Source organism: Prenolepis imparis, unplaced genomic scaffold (genome assembly GCF_030444845.1).
Source record: "Prenolepis imparis isolate NDT839.2.m4 unplaced genomic scaffold, iyPreImpa1.0 SCAF_9, whole genome shotgun sequence".
NCBI lineage: Eukaryota > Metazoa > Arthropoda > Insecta > Hymenoptera > Formicidae > Prenolepis > Prenolepis imparis.
Window position 1 is genome coordinate 1,476,961 of NW_028141167.1, and position 19,467 is coordinate 1,496,427.

The window sequence follows — 19,467 nt, forward strand, 5'->3', positions numbered from 1 at the left end:
GCTGTCAGCAGACTCACTTCACGCCTGATAGGATCTAGTTACGTCATACGTTTCCGAGTTGTTCAATTACATTTCTCAGTTGAATAGAGAAGACGTTGTATTGTTGTACAGAATGTTATATCGTTGTAATAGAATCAAGTGACGTTTAAAAGAAAAAAAGACTAAAATTATCAAAAAATATTGAGATGTATACTTATATAGAATTTTTTAAATACCTTACATTTGAGAAGAATGTGGGAAAAAATATCTCTTACACAATATTTCTTACTTATTTCTTTCATATGGCAAAGATATTCTCATAAATGATAAACTTGTAGTCTTTTATGAAAATATATTATTGGCTTCGACAGAACTTTATTCAATGGAACGATGCCTTCCATTGAGTAAGAGTCAGGAAGATGTTGTTTGCAGCAGCTCTCTTCTTTACGTCGTCTTCAATTTCGAGTCGGAGCGATATACGTAACGAAACGAGATGAGGAGGTATAGGTCGCGGAAGTACGTATTACGTAATTAATCATCTCGCGATGATCCTCGCTATCCTTACTGCACATAAATCACTCGGTGGTGTAGCGAATCGCGCAGCTCGACCCGCGCGATGACTGTTAAAACGGGGATTCGCGAAAAACAAATAATTCGGTCCCGGGTTAACGAGATCTGGATCCTGTCCCGCGGTTTTCTTGCGTAACCGGTGCTAAGTTCTCATCGTCCAGCTCGTCGCCTCGTTTCCCGTCTTCCTCCTCCTCTTTCTTCTTCTTCTTCTTCTTCTTCTTCTTCTTCTTCTTCTTCCTCCTCAGTCGGTCTCCCGATCGGTTGGTTCCACCCTGCCAGCTGCACGTCTCCGTCGCGGGAGATTCACTTTCAGGGACGGCTGACTCATACACAGCTTCTTTGAACCGTCTTTAAGCCGCATTCACCTCGCACGAGTTACAAATTACACGAGGCTCGTCGACGAAAAACTTGCGTTTAACAAACGCCTGTCAGCGGGATCCCTCGTCGGACAATGAGGGTCTCGTGGTTTTGAAAACTATAAGTCTTGCGGAGAGATGTGTCGCAAAAGCCTGAGCACACATAATACCCTCCTTATAACTTGACTTTCTTATTCTCTTTGTCAACTCTTATAGAGATGGTTCTCACGGGGTATCACGTTTCGCAAAGATTTGCTTGTTTTATAATATTAATATATCGGCATTTCTCTGAAATAATCTCTCGACAAGGTATGATATAATTTAAGTGAAATAATCGATGTAACAAATTTTATAACGCGATATTTTAATATTAAGCGATAATCCGATCAAAATTAAGTAACGCGTTTAAAGCTGAAAATTAAATATAAATATTGAAGTATAATAGAAAAATAGGCTTCTAAAGATAAGACGCGAACGAAAACTCTGTGAGATTATATTTTATTTTAATTTTCCTTATTTAATACGCGATGGGAATGAAATTATTCAGAGAAGATTTCTTTAGCGAGTAAACAAGAACGATATCCAATAAGAGGCTATACTCATACATTAAGACGTGCCGGGACATTATTATCGGAGATGAATACGAAATGAACTTCGAGTCTAAATCGCCGGTATTTCGCCGGTAATATCAGCCTTCTGCCAACAAAGCTTCCTTATTACAATAATCGAATCCCTCCTCTTTCCCCCCCGCTGTCAATCTCAGACCCGCTTTCGTCACGAAAGCGCCGTGGTCGGACGAGGCCGGGATATTTCAGGGTCGCTTCGGTTCAGTTTCTTTGATCACCTGACGAGCCATTCATTTTGCACGAGAGTTACGTGTCCGGGACGGGACGTGGGCGAGACGAACGACTTGGTGAGAATATGTACGCGAATGAAAAGTGAAAATTGACAGCCGTCTGTCGGCGACGGCTGTCAGTCGCGATAATATGAGAGCGCTAGAGAATAATTAATTGTCAAACAAGTTCTCATTCAAGATTCCTCGATTTCATCCAATGGAGAGAGATAGAATATTTGCCGATATATGCAAGAAGGAAATTTATTTACGTTGCAGCTTCCCCCGTAATTATTTTTTTATCCGCTCGATGTATATATATATATATATAAGCTTTCTGTCGTTCTTCTTAGAGAGTAAACCGAACCCTCGCGATATTTGATAGCGACGGGAGATATAATAGATAAATTGAGAACTCCCTCGCGTCTCTCAATTTTCATTTTTCGCCCGCATAATTCGTACTCGATATACTCCACCCTTGTGTTATCGCAAGATGGGATATGAAGCAACACCGTTAGATCGAGGGCTGGCGTGAACCGAGTTTGCGTTCGCAACGTGATAAAACCTAATCTGATGCGCAATGATGATGGCAACGCGATGTGCATCCGGCGCTACCGAGTGCGTCGTCATAGCGCGGTCTTTATATCATCGCGCTATTATCATTGTGTGTACTTGTGTATTATTGTGTGTAATGCGGCCACGCGGTCATCTCGAGCAGAAATTGCGCGACACCATTTTTACAGTGCAATCCTGGTGAAAGCGAAGCGTCCGCGGTTAAATGAAAATTAATTTGTACCTTGCATATATAAATTAAATGAAACGTTAAAAATAAATTTATATTTATGGATATTTTTTTTTTCTCACAAAGGAAAGAGAAACTCAGAAAATTAGCAGAAACGCGAATAAATAAAAAGAGAGAGAGAGAACCGTTCTTCTTTATTAATTTCCGGATCTAGCTTTTGTCTAATAAAAATTGTATTACTCTTCTAAGAGAAGATGTATAATGTAAGAAAGATGAGGGAAAATGAGACGGCTTCTCAGATTGAATTTTCGATAGGAGAAAAAGAGGAGGGTGGTCGGGTTCAATTTCCTGAAGGCGGAGCCTTCTTCTCACAGTGCTTTACGCATCTTATGTCACGTCCGGTTTATTGCGTATTCATCGATAACGGAGAAATGCGCGTGACGAACGTATTCGTGTGCAGTAGATTATAAGAAACGGCAATTATATAGCCGTCCAGGTGAGACGATCCCCGAGTCGATGAGATATATTTACGATAACGATAGCCACGCTTGGCGCTTCTCTCGCGATGTATTTGCATAAGTACTGTACGGAGAGAGCTACTGCAAATCTATACCGCGACAAATTGCACGCAACGATCAGAGTCAGAGTTAAATTATCTCTGGATATATCTTACTCTGCAACATACACAGACACACACATATAATTTATGATTTTATTTAAGCTGCTATATCACCGTATAATGTGAAAATAATTAGCTCGCCGAGAGATGAATTTCACGCTTTTATATACATGATGGAAAGCGAAGCGCCATTAAAATAGCCGTTCCGTAATAATAGTCGTTGAAACGGCGCGTTTCGAAAGTATAAGTGTCATTATTCTCAAATAAATTTCAGCTCAAATACAAGAGGCGGGTGTACAAGATGCTGCATTTGGATGAGAAACAGCTCAAGGCTATGCATACCAGGACGAATTTGCGGAGGTTACTGGATTATGTGCAGAGCAGTCAAGTCGAGAAGATCGCGAAGATGTGCAGCAAGGGGCTGGATCCTAATTTCCACTGTCAGGAAACGGGAGGTAATTCGCATGCGCAATTGCAGCTGCATGAAAATTGCTAAAACAACCCAACAACTCGCCTAGTCGTACAGCGTGACTGTCATCAACTGCCGACACATTTCAAAATATTAAAAGTCATCGTAAAATAAATTTATGTAATCATCTTATCGCGTCGGGAAATAATTTTACGATTTAATATTTCATTATATAAAAGAAATTTTTTTGACGCTTAGACAAATTTTTGAAAAATTTAGTTTTTTTCATTTTTAAATTCTTTAATTTCAGAGACGCCGTTGACCTTGGCAACGACCTTGAAAAAACCATCGAAGGTCATAATTGCGTTAGTCAATGGCGGCGCTCTACTGGATTATCGAACAAAAGAGGGTCTAACGGCGATGCACCGTGCCGTTGAACGAAATAGTCTGGAGGCCGTGAAAACGTTACTGGAGCTGGGTGCCAGCCCAAACTACAAGGATACGAAGGGCTTGACACCGCTCTACTATAGCGTTATTCACAAGACCGATCCGATGCTCTGCGAGACGTTGCTTCACGACCACGCGACAATAGGAGCGCAGGATCTCCAGGGCTGGCAGGAAGTTCATCAGGTTCTTGTTTGTTTTTTTCCTATAGATTCTTTTCACGTTGTGGATATAACTATTCCTTTTATTTCCATCTTTTAATAAAATTTAAGAAAACAATTAGTATATTTTTCTCAATTCTTATATTTTCTTTCTAAAACTCGTTACTTCCTCGTGAAACAAAATTTTGTTCTCGTTTTCGTTCATAAATTCTCTAAAAAGAGTATTGGAATCAATGTTTTGGATTAATTGCGAGGAATGCAATTCGAACGATACGTTGAATGATTGTCCGCGGCTAATACCCGTCTACTCGCGTCGTATGCCCGCAGGCGTGTCGCAACAATCTCGTACAACATCTGGACCACCTGCTTTTCTACGGCGCTGACATGAATGCGCGCAACGCGTCCGGTAACACGCCGTTGCACGTGTGCGCGGTGAATAACACGGACGCCTCGTGCATACGTCAGCTACTCTTCAGGGGCGCGCAGAAGGACGCGCTCAACTATGCGAACCAAACGCCGTACCAAGTCGCCGTGATCGCTGGCAACATGGAGCTCGCCGAAGTCATCAAGAACTATCAGCCGGAGGAAGTCGGTGAGTTATGAACGTCGCACGAAATGTCAAAAATCGTAAAGCTCGCGGACTCTCGTGATGAGGAAGGGAAGGGGGCGGGAGGGGAGAAACGCGAGGAACGCGGGGGCGCGAGGATCCGGGGGGCAGGAAACTCGCTTGGAGAGGTCGAGGCATGATGCTGCAAGAATAAACGACAGACGTTGACGATCTTCTTCCTCTCGTTCTCCTCTCCCTTATCCTTTCTCCTCCATTCCTTCTCCTCTCTTTCTGCGTTCTTGCCCCTCTCTCTCTCTCTCTCTCTCTCTCTCTCTCTCTCCCTCCCTCTCCCTCTCTCCCCCTCCCTCTCCGGACATTGTTCCGTCGTTCTTGGCGACCTTTGCTCGTGCAAGGATGATAACGCGGCGCCGGCCGATCGATCCTTCCGGGATCGCGAATGGGACGAACGGGCTCGGACGGATAATCTCATTACTCTCGTCGAGGTTTCTCCATATTCATTCGCCACACCCGCGACGGCTGATTAACATGACTGTGCGATTTCAGTCCCCCGTTTGCGAACGTATCTGTATTATACGGTTTATTAAAGAAGTGAAAAATCGCTAATCGGGATAAAGGGAAAAATTTCGCGATCTTTCTCATATAATTTCCGACAGAAAAGTCGAGAAATCGATAGACAATTAAAATGGCTTTGTCGGAAGCTTCGAGTAGCTTATCGGCTTATCGTTCTATATTTCGAGTCTAATCTCTCCGATATCTCATCGCAAAGTATTGTTTGCTAAAATAAAAAACCGCACAAGGCCGCGATGAGGTGCGATGTGCGAACAAAGTTAACAGACCTTATCTCTGATAACGAACGTGATCGTGGCTTAGAAACTACGACGTCGGCATTTTATATTGCATGATTGTAGTGTCGAGCATGGCATGAACATGTTGCACGCTTCTCTTCTCGTATATAATATAAAAGTAGACGTTAGATAGGTGGTAGCTCTTCTCTCTCTCTCTCTCTCTATCTCTATCTCTCTCTCTCTCTCTATCTCTCTGTCTCTCTGTGCGTAGTCATTTATAGAAGGTGCCTCTCTGGAATTGTGTATATATAACACGAGACGCGTTGTGACGTACGTATGTCAATGTATATACTTATTTATATCTACCTGTGTCTGTGCTGTGTGACGAGTAACGTAAAGATTTTTACAATTATGTCATGGGATTTTTGGTGGTGATGGTCGTGTATATGACGTCGAGTACATTTGTAATACCGAGGAGAAGTAACGACACTACCTCTTGATAGATTGTGCTTTCCAGTAACTAATGGTACTGTATCTTTGATTCACTGTCGAATGAATCAGTGCTGCCGGATTCGCGTCGCAAAGTGCATCGATCAGTATCGATTCTCGAGTAAATAAATTCCAAAAATGCAATGCGAATAGATAAAATTTCAATTTCAAATTATTAAAAGTCATTAGCTTATCTCTCTGATCTTTATATCTGCGATTTTCCTTTTACTTATAACTGCGTGTTAAAAATAAATTAACTTTTGACAGAAGAGTTAAAATATTTTCACGCGGGGATATCGATATTTATTTTCTGGCAGCATTGAATTTGTGCAAGAATGTCTTGACTATAGTAATGTTTAGTAGTTCGAGATACGTTGTGAATCCACGTGGTCTCACGGATCGTCGGGAGTCTCTGGAGAGGGCCTTGCGAGAGGGAATCTGAAGAAACGCATTCCGACGATCTGGCGACGGCGACGTCGATCGTTTGTGCACATGACGTATTCCGACGAGAGACTTACCCGTATAATCTCGAGCACATTGTATCGCACAAAACGGATACAACGGAACAAGGATGATGAAGTCGTTATCCTTGCGTGTGTGGCTTTCTACCGCTTTCCCGGCTGTACAGGGTGTGTCTCGGAATTGACGAAAGTGCACACGTCGTTTCCGGTCGATTCCCCCTTTTCCGCAGTCGAACTTTCAAATTTGATATATACATTTGACATTTGTGGCGAATAAATCACGAATTAAATTAAATTAAAGTAATTTCGGTAAACAAATGTTTCCATCTCGAATTAAACCTTTAATTAAAAAGAATTATATAGTAATATTTAATTTAAACTCCAAATCTCATAGCGGATAACGCTGGATATGTCCACTTTCCGATCGATTCTGAGACGACCTGTACATGCCGGCACGATAAAACGACGAGAGCAATACCTGGTTGTTCGGGGTTACCCGGGGAAGAGAGCCAATAATCATCATCGTGAAGTAACATTGTGCGTGCGTGCTTGTGTGCAACACAGACAACGAATGCTTGTAAATCCGCTTTGCAAAAATCCCCGCACGACGATCTTTCGTGACACCGGAAGATCGATCGAACGGAGAACGGAGCTCCCCCGAAGAGAAGGAGAGCCCGAACGTAAAAGGTCTTCGCTTCAGCAAACATTATGCACACGATGTGTAACCCCGCGACTAACACACCCGTGCGTTCGAGATAGAACGCGGATAATGACGACCCGGTCGTCGCGATACTTATTGACACGAGCATACGACGATATTAAGCGATTTGTTCGGTATCTGTTTCGGTCACGAAAACATTGTCTCCCCCGTGTTGTACTTGCGCGCGGCTCTTATACGTGTAATCTTTTTTAACCCTAGACAGTACTAGAGCGGTATCCGATGTGATATTTTTTTGCGGGATTATATAAAAAAAATTTTGTTTTACCGAAATGAAGATTTGATTAAATGTAGAAATAATTACATCTCGAATATTAAATTATTTTATAATAGCTTTAAAATTGTTCAAAGATTATACATACACTGTTTAGGGTTCACGGTATAATTTCCATTCACTAATTTGCGAACGTAGCTCCTCAAGTTCGAAGTTTTAACGAGCCGTTCGACACAGTTTCTCGTTTCACCCTTGAAGTATCGTCTGAGAAGACGATGAATACTCTCTTTCTCTCTCTTTAGCTCTTTCTCTCTTTCTCTCTTCTTCTTTCTCTCTCTCTCTCTCTTTCTCTCTCTTTCTCTTTCTTGTAAGGCTAAGTAATCCTTTCTTTACTTAACCTTGCAACCCTTGCGATTTTCCAGTACCCTTTAAAGGGCCGCCACGTTACAACCCGAAGCGGCGGTCAGTGGCCTTCGGTGGCACTTCCACGATGATGACGACGAGCTGCTCAGCGAGTAATCTGGGCACCCTCACCAGGATACCGTCCACCGAACAACACGCGGCAGCGGCGTCTAGCGCCGGTGGTACTCTCACCAGAACCATCTCGGTGGAACAGTACTCGAGTATCACGCGAGTACCGTCCGCCGAGCAGTACGCTACCGCCGCGAGCCTGAATCGAGTACCGTCCACGGAGCAAGCACCGTACTCTCCGCCACCACCTTCGTCCGGCACGCTCGTCCGGGTCGCGTCCGAGGAGAAATACGCGCCCCCGTCCGGCGTCGTGTTAAGCAGAGCCTCGTCCGGCGAACGATACGACGCCACTCTGATCAGAGTACCGTCCTCCGAGCAGTACCCGACCGTTAGTACGCTGACCAGAGTACCGTCCACGGAGCAGTACCCGACCGTCGCGGCGGGCCTGACCAGAGTACCGTCCACGGAACACTATCCCTCCAGCGGTGGGATCACGATCGTCGGTCAGTCGACCGAATCGATCCACCACGGAAGCCTCGGCAGAGTACCGTCCCTAGAGTCGAGCAGAAACGACTTACCGAACCGAATACCGTCCGAACAGAACGGCCACCGACTGACGTCGGAGTACCAGAGTCCAAATTCCTTGAGAGATCCTAACGCGAGGTAAGCATTAGACGAAGAATCGGCGCCGCCGATCACTGGATAATCACATGGCAAAATAAAATAAAAAAAAAAATAAAAAAAAAAAATGAAACGACGCCTAGAGTTGTGTCATCGAGACGATGGCAGAGACAGAGCGCGGTACGTCCGCGATCGCCGTTGCTTCACCCTGATCAGAACCTGACCATCACATGTGCTGGCCAATTAAAGAAGGACACACACGTGCCACACACGTGTCTTGGTGGTTAGCGTCTTGGTCAGCGCGAAGCACCGATCGCCGATGTACCCTAAGAGTTGTACGCACCGTTTCAAGATTGCCGAGCGCCGCGGAGAATTATACAAACTTGAGAATGGAGGGTCTGACGAGGCTGCAAGAGCACCGGCTCGAGCTGCAGCATCGCCTCGATATGCATAGAACGCAGATGGAGATGCCGCCGTCGCCGTCGCCGAGCAGCAGGAGCTTAGCGCCTTTCAGCTCGGCCAGCTCGAGCTTATCCGAAGGCAGCAATCAACCGTCCGGCGAGGATTCGGCCAGCATCGTTACAGGTATACCAATTCTTTTCTCTTTCTATCCCCTTCGATTCCTCCCCTCTTACTTTGATGATGAGGAAAGCCTCGATGATTCACAAACAACTGCAAAAATCAACACAAACACGCGTAAATACTCTGGACACTCTCCGAAAGGGAACCAACTGTCCCCAAAGGTACGGAAGGAAGCGAACAAGTTCTAAAGCGATTAAACGACTATCAAACGCAACATCAACATGTGTATATGTAGTACCATCACCACCAAAAACCGGCGGTGCGCAAAGGTGGTCGAACGACACGATGAGAGTCGGACGTTGGCTTTGATGGTTCGTGCATGCTTCCGTTTTGGTGTCCCTGAGGATATTAGAGATCCCGAGTTTAGTCGCTCCCGCTCCTCGCGAGCGAGCTGAGCAAGGTCTTCTCGCTCGAGATGAGAGACACGCTACGCTTAACATTCATTAGAGGCCGCCTTTTTAAGATGCGACAAATGCGACGAGCTGGCGATTTTTAGAGCTCTTATTCGCCGTCGTAGAGTACATTTTAGGTGAATCAGAGTTGAGTTAATTTTTTATTCTTTTAAGGCCGAGAGTGCGCTCAAGTTTTCATTTAGCGTTATGAATTAGCCCTTCTTTCTTTCTTTCTTTCTCTCTCTCTTCGTTTCTTTCTCTGTCTTTCTTAAGAGGTCTCGATCTCTTGCATGGCGTTTATCGCTTGGTAAGGCGATGGCAGGTCAAACATGAGGCATCATCCTGACGTATATCCGACCGTTGTCGATTTCTAGACAAAAGCCTCGGCGACACAGCGTCCGACGTGATCAGCGACAGTTCCGGGGTAGGAACTTCGCAATCCGACACAACCAATTCATTATCCATTCCCGGTACGACGGTGGTATGCGTGGAGAGCTACAACAGCGGGATCACTGGCCATCTGACTATCAATCAAGGAGACATCCTTGAAGGTACAGCATGGGCAAGCCAACAAACATATTCCTCTCTCTCTCTCTGTCTATCTCTCTCTTTCTCTTTCTCGTCTAGCTACAACTTGACTTTGATTCGGCGACGAGCGATGTTTCGTTATTTTTCATGTTTCTCGTTTAATTATTCTATGTGTTCCGTAACTTGGGATGACGACTGTCTCACTCTGTCTCTCTCGATTTCTGTTTTGTAGGTAACATCCAGAAATATTATTCTGATAGCAAGCGTGTTTTTGTTTCTTTATTTTTAACAGTCACCGGTGCCACCGATTGCGGTCTCCTGGAAGGGGTCCTACGTGGACAAGGTACCGGCCTCTTCCCCGCGCATTGCGTCCAGGAGGTCAGGCTGCGTCACACGAACATACCTCTGGGCCCGCAGCCCGCCAGAGACGGACGGAATCGGGTTCTAGGCCGCAGGGAGTCGCAGCATAAATACTTTGCCACCGCGCCTAGATTAAAGAAGCCGTAAGTTCAACGCTCGATAACGTTCTTGTCTTATGTACGTTCAGCGCGACGAGCGCGAGATTCAATAACGTTTTTTTTTTTAATCCTCAGCGTCACGTCGGAACCCCGCACTGTTGTTCTTCACCGTTCGAGGAAAGGCTTCGGCTTCGTGTTGCGCGGCGCCAAGGCCACCTCGCCGTTGATGGAACTGACACCCTCTGCTAGGTATCCAGCGTTACAATATTTGGACGATGTCGACCAAGGAGGTGTGGCCGATCTAGCGGGCCTCCGGAAAGGAGATTTTCTCATTCATGTAAGATTATCCGAGAGTACTGATTTAGTCTTAAATTATTTGGACAAAAATTATCTGACGCATTGCTTATTTAAGGAGTTAATTAAGCAGGTGTAGCAAATTGAAAAATAGAATATTTTCTAATATGTGTAAAATTTTTATATATATTAAAATTTTTTTTTGTTTAAAAATATATAGTTTTAATTTTAAATATTCATATGTGCAACATGGTAATCAAGATAAATTAATTATTATTCAGCCTTGATAAATTATTGAAATTAAAAAACACGTTTAATCTCTTAATTTCGAAAATCTATAACGTTTAATAGTTTTATACATATAATAATATTTTACATGAAACTATTTTGAATATAAACTAGCATATTCGATATAGTTTTATATTTTTTAAGATGAATCGTTCTTTCGCGAATGTTTCAGATTAACGGCGAGGACGTGACGACGACCTCACACGAACACGTAGTCGACCTGATCAGGAAATCGGGAGAGTTGGTGCGAATGACGGTGGTTTCGCCGATGATTAGTCTTCCGAATTCTCAATCTGCGGCCGCGTTGCCAACTAGTCAACCTATCCAGAGACAGTACGCGACTTTACCGCGCAAGGGAAATAATAACGTGGTGATCGGTGGTACGCTCGGCAGATCTCCGGCTCCGGCACCACCACGAAGAGATCCGAAGACCACATTGAGCGTGGGTCGGGCAAGGGCGCGATCGATGGTCGCGGGATTAGGTAATAAATTAGAGTCCGTTCTTGCGAAATTACGGACACGAGAACGAACGTTAACGATTTGTCGCGTTTCAATTGCAGAAGGAGGCGGCGAAAGAGACGATCGCGACGAAATCGCGTCGACTGGCGGAAAATCAAGCAGCGCGGAATCGATTCACATGCCGCAGCAGCCTTCGACCGGAACAAATACCGGTCAAAACACTCCGGTGCAACCGAGAACGGCCAGCATCCGATCACGTCCGACGTCCAGCAGGATCACCGCTGCGGAACTCGAAGTAACTATCTCGCGCCCCGATTCGCGGGCCGTAACACACGCGCCGCAACGTGCTCCCTCTCTCTCTTTCTCTCTCTTGCTCGATCACACTGAATCTATCCGTGCGCTCGTTGTCTCCGAATTGAATGGCATTTTGTGCACGAGACGAAACCGAGGCTTCAGCTTCGACCTTTAATTTCTCTTCCAGGAACTATTTCAGCGGCAGCAGGGTAGCGCCGGTGGTCAGTACAGCTCGTCCATGATGAGCTCGTCTCACTTTCAGGCTACTGGTCAGTCAACCAAGTCGCATCCGTCGTCGCCCGCCAAGACCGTAGGCAGGGTGTACGCGAGCGTAGCGGAGATGAAGCGCAAGGGCAAAGTAAGGATGACTCGCCACACTCTCAAAGTTACAAAGAGCGCTCGCGCTCTCGCTCGCGTATCTCTTTTTAATCTTTCCCCTGTATAAGTTGATGCAATAAGTTCCCCTTGATGAAAGCTGCCCTTGAAAATGGACGTTAATATGTTTGTTCATCTCATCCAGTAGTTTAATCGAACTCTCCGACGCCCCTTTAGACAGCTATTTTTGATCATTCCTAATCTCTAAATATTTAGATATTTCTCTTTTCTCTGCTCGTTTTTCTCATATGGTGCCCACATCGAATAGTAATTAATTAATACAATATCCGGCGGTTAAGGACACACCCCTGATAAAAAAGCCTACCAGCATTTGAAAGAGTCTTCCGGCGTTCGGTGAATCCTCCTCTCTTCTCTCTGGGAAATGGTAATGGTGGTTCTTTTTTTTTGCACGTATGTTATAGTTTGCGCGCAAGCCGGTGCGAGCGCACAGCAAGGGGCGGTCCTGGTGCGGGCGAGACGACGAGGACCACTACTTATATTACTGATCCAAAATACTTTGTTTCTAGCTCGTCCGTGGCTTGCATGATTTCAGGTGACTAAGCCATTTGCTAAATGAAAAAGAAATCTGACGTCCGCGAGGGCGTTAGGTGCCACCTTCTGCCACGTGCTTCGTGTTCACGCCTCAAGTATAATTAACCAGTTGTGCATTTTTGCATTTTTAACCAAATTCTGCGATTTCCTTCAGTTCCTTAAGTCGCTCTTCGGGATTGATTCTATAAGCATGGAAGACTGACGATACGTCATTATCTTACTACGTGTATTCTTCGCAGCATATACGACAGCATTAACACTTAGATAATATTTCGCAAGCAAGCAATGGTAATGGTAGTGGGTTAGCTAGTTAGTTACAATAGCTTGGAATTCACGCTTAGCAGGAGTATTTGCTTCATTCTCGTATCACATTTCTCCCAATATCCCTCTCTGTGCCTTTCTATGTTTTACTCCATCCTTTGTTCTTTCACCGATCCAATTGTAAATTGCAATATTCCTTAAATAAAAATAGATTTACGCTCCGAGTTTTTCGAGTTTATCAAGGCGACGACGCCAACCGTTCGCGAGTAGCAGCATGTACGAATCACTTGTCCTTACGTTTGCAGTCGCAATCAAGAGTGCGCTTCTTCGGCGGCTTGGGCGGAGGTTCCGATCTTCACAGAGATTTCCATAGCACGCCAGATCTCAACGTGCAGGTGCAGTCTTCGAACCTTCTGGCGCCCAAATGCCATAGAAGCCAGGAGGATGTGAACGCTCTGAATGGTAGAAACGGGCTTCCACCGCCGAATCATCCACCGCCACCTCCACCGGTCGGGCAAGTCGTAAAGATGAATGTCGGTGCCAACGTGCCGGACGTCGTTACTCCAGCTTCGGTTTACGACAATATGGCGCACATCCAACAAGTCAAAGGTAATAAACGAGGTTTTCGACAATCTCGCTTATAGCTTCTTTACATCAAAGCGATCGTAATAGAAAAATTTAACATAATTTTATAATTCCTTATCAGAAGAATATTGATATATTTGTCTTTGCAGAACTCGCGGCGGCCACGGTCGAAGGTGGCTACGGAGTGATGTCGAGTTTCCGACCGTCAAACAGCGCGAAGCTGTACGCCTCGCCGGAGGACATGAAGACTGTCGGTTACCGTTCGCGCAGTCTACCGGCTAACCGGCCGCATCTCAGGAAATCTCACAGTCTGCGCAATCCGCCGAGCAGCGCGACGTTTAAGCCAACCGGCAGCCAGCAGGCGTTGAACAAAACTATCGGCAACATGAACAGCAACGGGAACGGTAACAATCAGTACGCGCAACCGTTGAAGACTACCAGGAGCAACAGCACGGCCGGTATCCGCGAGCGGAAGAAGAAGACCATCGTCTTGAACACCAGCTCGTCCGTCACGAATCTTTCGTCGATCGCGTCCGGGCCAAATGGGACGAACGTGGCGCCCAACTCGGCGCCGCCGATTCCCGAGCCGGATTACAGTCTGTCAGAGTCGGAGAACGACGACGACGAAGGCGAGGACGACGAGACGGACGAGGACGGCGAGATCGCGAAGGAGCTCGAGAAAGCAGCGGCGCGGGAGAAGCTAGAGGCGACGCGAGAAACATCCGGCAACTCCAACACATCCGGCTCGAGTTCGTCGGGCAGTGGCTCGCTGCCGCATTCGTTCAGCGTCGAGGAGATCCAGAAGGTGCGCACGCAGCTCAAGTCGTCCAAGAGTCATCCGAACGATTTTCTGCTACAGACGCAGCAGTCGCTCGTCGAGGATGGCGACAACAGCTCGAGCGGCGTGAGCTCGGATCAGGACGTACCAGTAGGTCCGCCGATGGGTTTCGACGACACCGCCGTGCGGAATCTAGCCAATCAGGAGAACAATCAGCATTCGGGAGGCACGACTCTATTAACCGGTCCGATCGAGAAGGAGATCAATCAGACCAAACGACCGGGTTATGGCGGCAGCGGGTTGTTGACCAGGCACGCGGTCAGCCTTGCACAGCTGCCGCCGCCGATCGAGGCGGATGCTGAAGAGCAGAACAACGATCTGTTTGTGCCGCCGCCGCCGGAGTTCAACGCCGGCCCGTCCGCCGGAGGCCAGGACCAGGAGGTGGTGGTGTTTGCGCCGCCGCCGCAATTCTGCGATAACAAACAACAGCAGCAGCAGCAGAGCACGTCGCAGAATCGCGTCAAGATAATCGGCGCGATTCCCAAAGCCGGAAACCAGGTGAAGACGTCGTCGGGCGGAAGGGCGTTGAAGTAAAAGAAGAAACCGCCGTAAATTTTGCAGAAGAGAATTTGCGCAACACATAATCGGTAGATCGCGATTTCAAAGTCAATATATTTAGAGGTTTTTCTGCCTTTTCGGTAGTGTAATCGCCGCGTGACGAGCATATTAAATTTGAACTACATCGCTGAAAGGCGATTCGCGCGGACGTGCTGTCGTATATAAAGCGTGGTCGGCTTGGACGTCTTTTTGCCAAGAGTAAATTCGTATTCTAATCGAGCGTTTAGGAGTCGTAGGATGTTAACACGAGGAGATAATCGCGAGCGCATTTTTATTAAGTAAGTTTACGAGTGTGAGCGTACGTCCGATTGCATCGCAATGAAGGATGATTGATTTGTCGCACACGATCGATAATCGTCTACCACTGTCCTGTCTGCGAGCGAGAATCAGACAGATCCGGCACCCGATTCGCTAGATCGTAGAGAGAAAGAAAGACCTAAGGGGACAGAAAAAAGCGAAAATCCGCACGTCGAAGAAAGATAGAAAGAAAAGAATGACCAAGAAAGAGAAAGAAAACAGGAGATGCGTTTTTAATGCGTGAATGTGCGATGCATATCGATTTGTTTTTCATGTTTCTATCGAACTACGAGGTATGTTTTAATACTTTTACACACACGACACTCTTTGTCTCTCCGAATGTGGACAGCGAGGAATATAAGGTATCGAGGCAAGTTTTTTGCGAATCGCTCTTGAACCAATTTTATGCAAAAGTTATATCGCGACAGTCTCGCTCACTCTCGATCCACCGGCGAAGTTATGAAATGGCCCATGATGGATCGATAACATAATTGATTAGTTGTTAATATCGAACATGCGCGGGTTTTTTTTCATAGTTTCAACTAGCGTTTTTTCTCTCATGTCTAAAAGACACTGCTCAAACGCCTAATCACAAAGCTCTACTCGCGAAGTCATTAGAGATTCTTACTAGTTTGTAATTACAAATGTTATTATTATTATTAATATTAGTATTATTATTATTATATTATTAATATTATATATTAGCATGATTATATTGTAATCATACGGCGACTACAGTGTTCCACTAACGAGCCCCTGTCGACAAAACGTAGTCGCAAAAGCACTATACTTCGTTATACTATCGCACCATCACTATTCCAGCCTGTGTAAAGTAAAGACCCCGTACTCCTTCCATTCGTGTGAGAAGGTCCCTTGAGCCAGGAGACGTTTGAATTTGTTTCTTTTTTTTATATATCCGCGCGTTCTTGTCGAACGAGTTCGAGGATCGAGATCGCCGGCGAAAAATCGCGAGCGGAAAACCGACGGAATTCCACAATTCTACTCTCTCTCGACGACTCGGACTCTCTCGCGCAAGTTTGCGACTTGAAATCCTCCAGCTCGCGAGTTAATCGACCTCCCGATGTACATACATACGCGTTACGTCGACTCGCAATACTGTTTTTTGTTTTGTTTTTTGCAGAAGACTAACCCGCGACTCGTCGCGAGTTGATAGTAGATCTCTTTGCGGCTCTCGGGACGACAACAGTGTGCTACATATTGTATATATATTATATTATATATTGAGTAACGCGCGTTGTGTATCCTCGAGTAATTCTCTATGATTATACAAGCGATCATCACATTACGTTTCATCGCAATTTCGCTACGTTAGATCTTATCGAGCGGTCGAACACTTTCCCTCCTTACCCTCTTTTTTTCCTAGATGGTCATTTCTATGCGCCTTCGTGAATTCTGAGAGAAAAAAAAAAAAATAGGAAAGCATTTCGTGCGAGCGCGCGTGAGTCGCCGCGTGGTTTTTTTGGAAGAAGCCGAAAAAATTCAATCGTATATTTTCAAATGTTCCTCCGAATATTTTAACTCGTCATCTTTTGATACAGGACCTGACACAACATAAGAGTATATTCTCTTGGATATTCTTTGAATATTTTGCAATTTAAAAATCTAAATATATATTAATATCGCACCTATGTATGAAAATGTTTCATATAAAAGTTATAAACAATTTAAAAATAGTGCCAGACAGAGATATCGAAACAAAATTAAAAAGTAGAAAAAATTATATGAATATGTGTATCATATTTATTTTTCAAACTTTTGTTTAGAAAAATAATATTGATCCGTGTGTCTATTTTTATACGATTTATTAAAATTGTTTTTTTTAATAAATCGCTAAAAATATTTATTTAAATTGATAACTTTTCTATAAAAAAAAACTGTTTATTTGTTTCGAAAAAAAATAAACAAAAAAACGAAATATTGTAAAATATTCAACGAACATTCCCTGGATATACATCTGGATATATGCTGTCGCGTACCCATATTCGCGGGATTATAAATTCTCGTAGATTAAAAAATAAAAATACACGCGTGTGTATCACGACGCACTCGGTGCGACACAGATGCGAAGAAGATCCAACGGAGAAGATCGGTCGAGAGGCGAGGCTTTACTTTTCTTTGCCGTGCGCCAGATGCACACCAGGTTCACGGCCGAGATATTATTATATAATTACGACATTCCTGCCAAAAGTAATATATATAGAGAGTAGTCTTATATATTATATATACATATATATAATACATCAAAATTTACGAAGAAACGGAGAAGAGAGTTAACGTTGCGTACGTCTCTTGCGCGAGAGGACATACTTTGTAATCTATAGTTGTTCCCCCCAATTCCTCCCCGCCTTCTTTCTCCTCGTTTTTTCTCCGTGCCGGTTCGTCGGCGAAGATCGGCGATCTCAGGATCGATCGCGTCATCCGAAGATCGTCGTTTGCGCACTCACGACGGATATCCAATTCTTCCTTGTTAAAACTTATCAGTAAAATATTTATATATGTATAGTATATGTATATATATACACAGGTTCTATTTTCCGCGTAAACGAGGATTAATCGGCTGCGAAAAATTTGAGGGAAGAAACGCTTGAAAAAAAAATTCGCGGTTTTTAATGATTTCACCGAATTAATCAACTTCTTCCTGCGTTAGAGATAATTCCCGTTACCGATTAATCCACGTCTGGGAAGCTTGGCGCATATACAGAGTGTACCGAAAAAGACGTGCACCTCTAATTTTTTTAAAATAAATATGCGATTTTTTCTATGATTTTATATTCGAATTACCAGTTAAATTTCCATTTCTCTGGATGTTATAGTCATAAAATTCCCAGGTAGCAAGCGTACGTCATTTTGACGTTTAATGACGTCAGTTTGCTACTCGAGTTGCGACCGAATGCGAAATGGAATGAGAAATACACGTCGACTTTACATCTTGAAGGTACTTTGGAAGGTACTTTTTTACTCGTTATCTCGAATTAAATCGGCTTCGATGAGGAAGAATCGAACGCGCCAATTTTGCAAAGAGAAATGAAGGACTGTTATATCGCGTCTCTCTCGAGATACTCTGTACATCGCGTTTCGACGAGGGTGCTAAGGGGAGCCATCGAGAACCACAACTCGATGATCGTACACCGACTGAACTTTTGGGAACCACTCTTCATTATTTTTTCGACCACTCTCCTGTACGTTCAATCTCGAGATCCCTCGCTCATCTCCATTCACCCTTCCTCTTTTCACCCCATCGTTCTCTCTTCGCTCCATTTTTCATATTTCAGTTATCACTATCATTAATATTATTATCAGACAATTACTATTAGTATTTTGTATTATAGGTATTGTATTGTAAATTGCAAAAGTACGTGCAATGTTTCGACGATGAATAATAATCGATCATGTTCAACTAATTCGCCTGAAATTTGATCACCCTCTTTATCTTCTCACTTCCGTCCATTAGAAGATAATATATATAATTTCATACATATATATATTTTTATTCTTTTCTCTTTTTTTACAGAATCGTTAAATATTTATTACAAATGGGATCTAATTCTTTCATTTTTTCTATTTCTAGATGTTGAAATTGTCAAAAATCTTACAACTTAATGTTAATACAATTAAATCATAAATAAGTTTTATAGATATCCCAATAAGAAAACAGCAACGTGTGAATATTATCTGATTTATCCAAAAATTAGATATCTGACACATTTTCTTCAAAATATCTAGAGAGTTGGGGAAGGTATGATAAAGTGAAGGGACAACAAGAGAGTACGATATCGTAACCGTGAAATTATTATTATTCTCTTACAATATCTATCTCTTTAATGTTCTGTTCTTGAGCTATAAACCGTCATTCGTGTTTGTGTACATGAAAGTATCCAAAAAGACAAAGCACTGTTCGACGCTCGGATATTTCTCTCTCTCATTTATTCGCCTCTCATCTTCATTCGGGCTTTGGAAAAAAATTTCCACCCTGCGCACTTCTCTCTTAGCTCTATCTTCTTTTTTTTTTCTCGTAGAACCACTATGTGGATTATAATGAACACCGGCGGTGCTTTTCAACGATCGGTCGATCCACACACAATGAACGCTTGTGGTTGTCTTTTCTTTTTATTATTATTTGGCAGTGCGAAACAACCGTGCTAATTTATCACGTCTTCCGTTTCCTCCTCGTTACGCGATATCGAGTCATGTCGCGATATGAGAAAAAACATATCAAGCTTTCATATCGATTCCGACGAAGCGGCGA

At 44.0% G+C, this 19,467-nt stretch overlaps 1 protein-coding gene across 9 annotated transcripts in view; it reads left to right on the forward strand.

Annotated features, from left to right (window-relative positions):
* Prosap (SH3 and multiple ankyrin repeat domains prosap) overlaps positions 1-17,985 on the forward strand; it is a 120,388-nt gene extending 102,403 nt beyond the window's left edge. For 3 of the 9 annotated variants that reach the window (XM_083046392.1, XM_083046393.1, XM_083046391.1), the window contains 13 exons: positions 3,373-3,553; positions 3,818-4,137; positions 4,440-4,704; positions 7,770-8,481; positions 8,792-9,024; positions 9,788-9,964; positions 10,174-10,444; positions 10,535-10,736; positions 11,154-11,463; positions 11,542-11,735; positions 11,922-12,092; positions 13,228-13,531; positions 13,657-17,985. In XM_083046392.1, the coding sequence (XP_082902518.1) occupies positions 3,373-3,553; positions 3,818-4,137; positions 4,440-4,704; positions 7,770-8,481; positions 8,792-9,024; positions 9,788-9,964; positions 10,174-10,444; positions 10,535-10,736; positions 11,154-11,463; positions 11,542-11,735; positions 11,922-12,092; positions 13,228-13,531; positions 13,657-14,879 (4,563 nt within the window). In that variant the 3' untranslated portion in view covers positions 14,880-17,985. The remainder of the gene's footprint in view (positions 1-3,372; positions 3,554-3,817; positions 4,138-4,439; positions 4,705-7,769; positions 8,482-8,791; positions 9,025-9,787; positions 9,965-10,173; positions 10,445-10,534; positions 10,737-11,153; positions 11,464-11,541; positions 11,736-11,921; positions 12,093-13,227; positions 13,532-13,656) is intronic. The other 6 variants (XM_083046398.1, XM_083046399.1, XM_083046394.1 and 3 more) reach the window with 5 other exon arrangements.
* Positions 17,986-19,467: the final 1,482 nt, after the last annotated feature.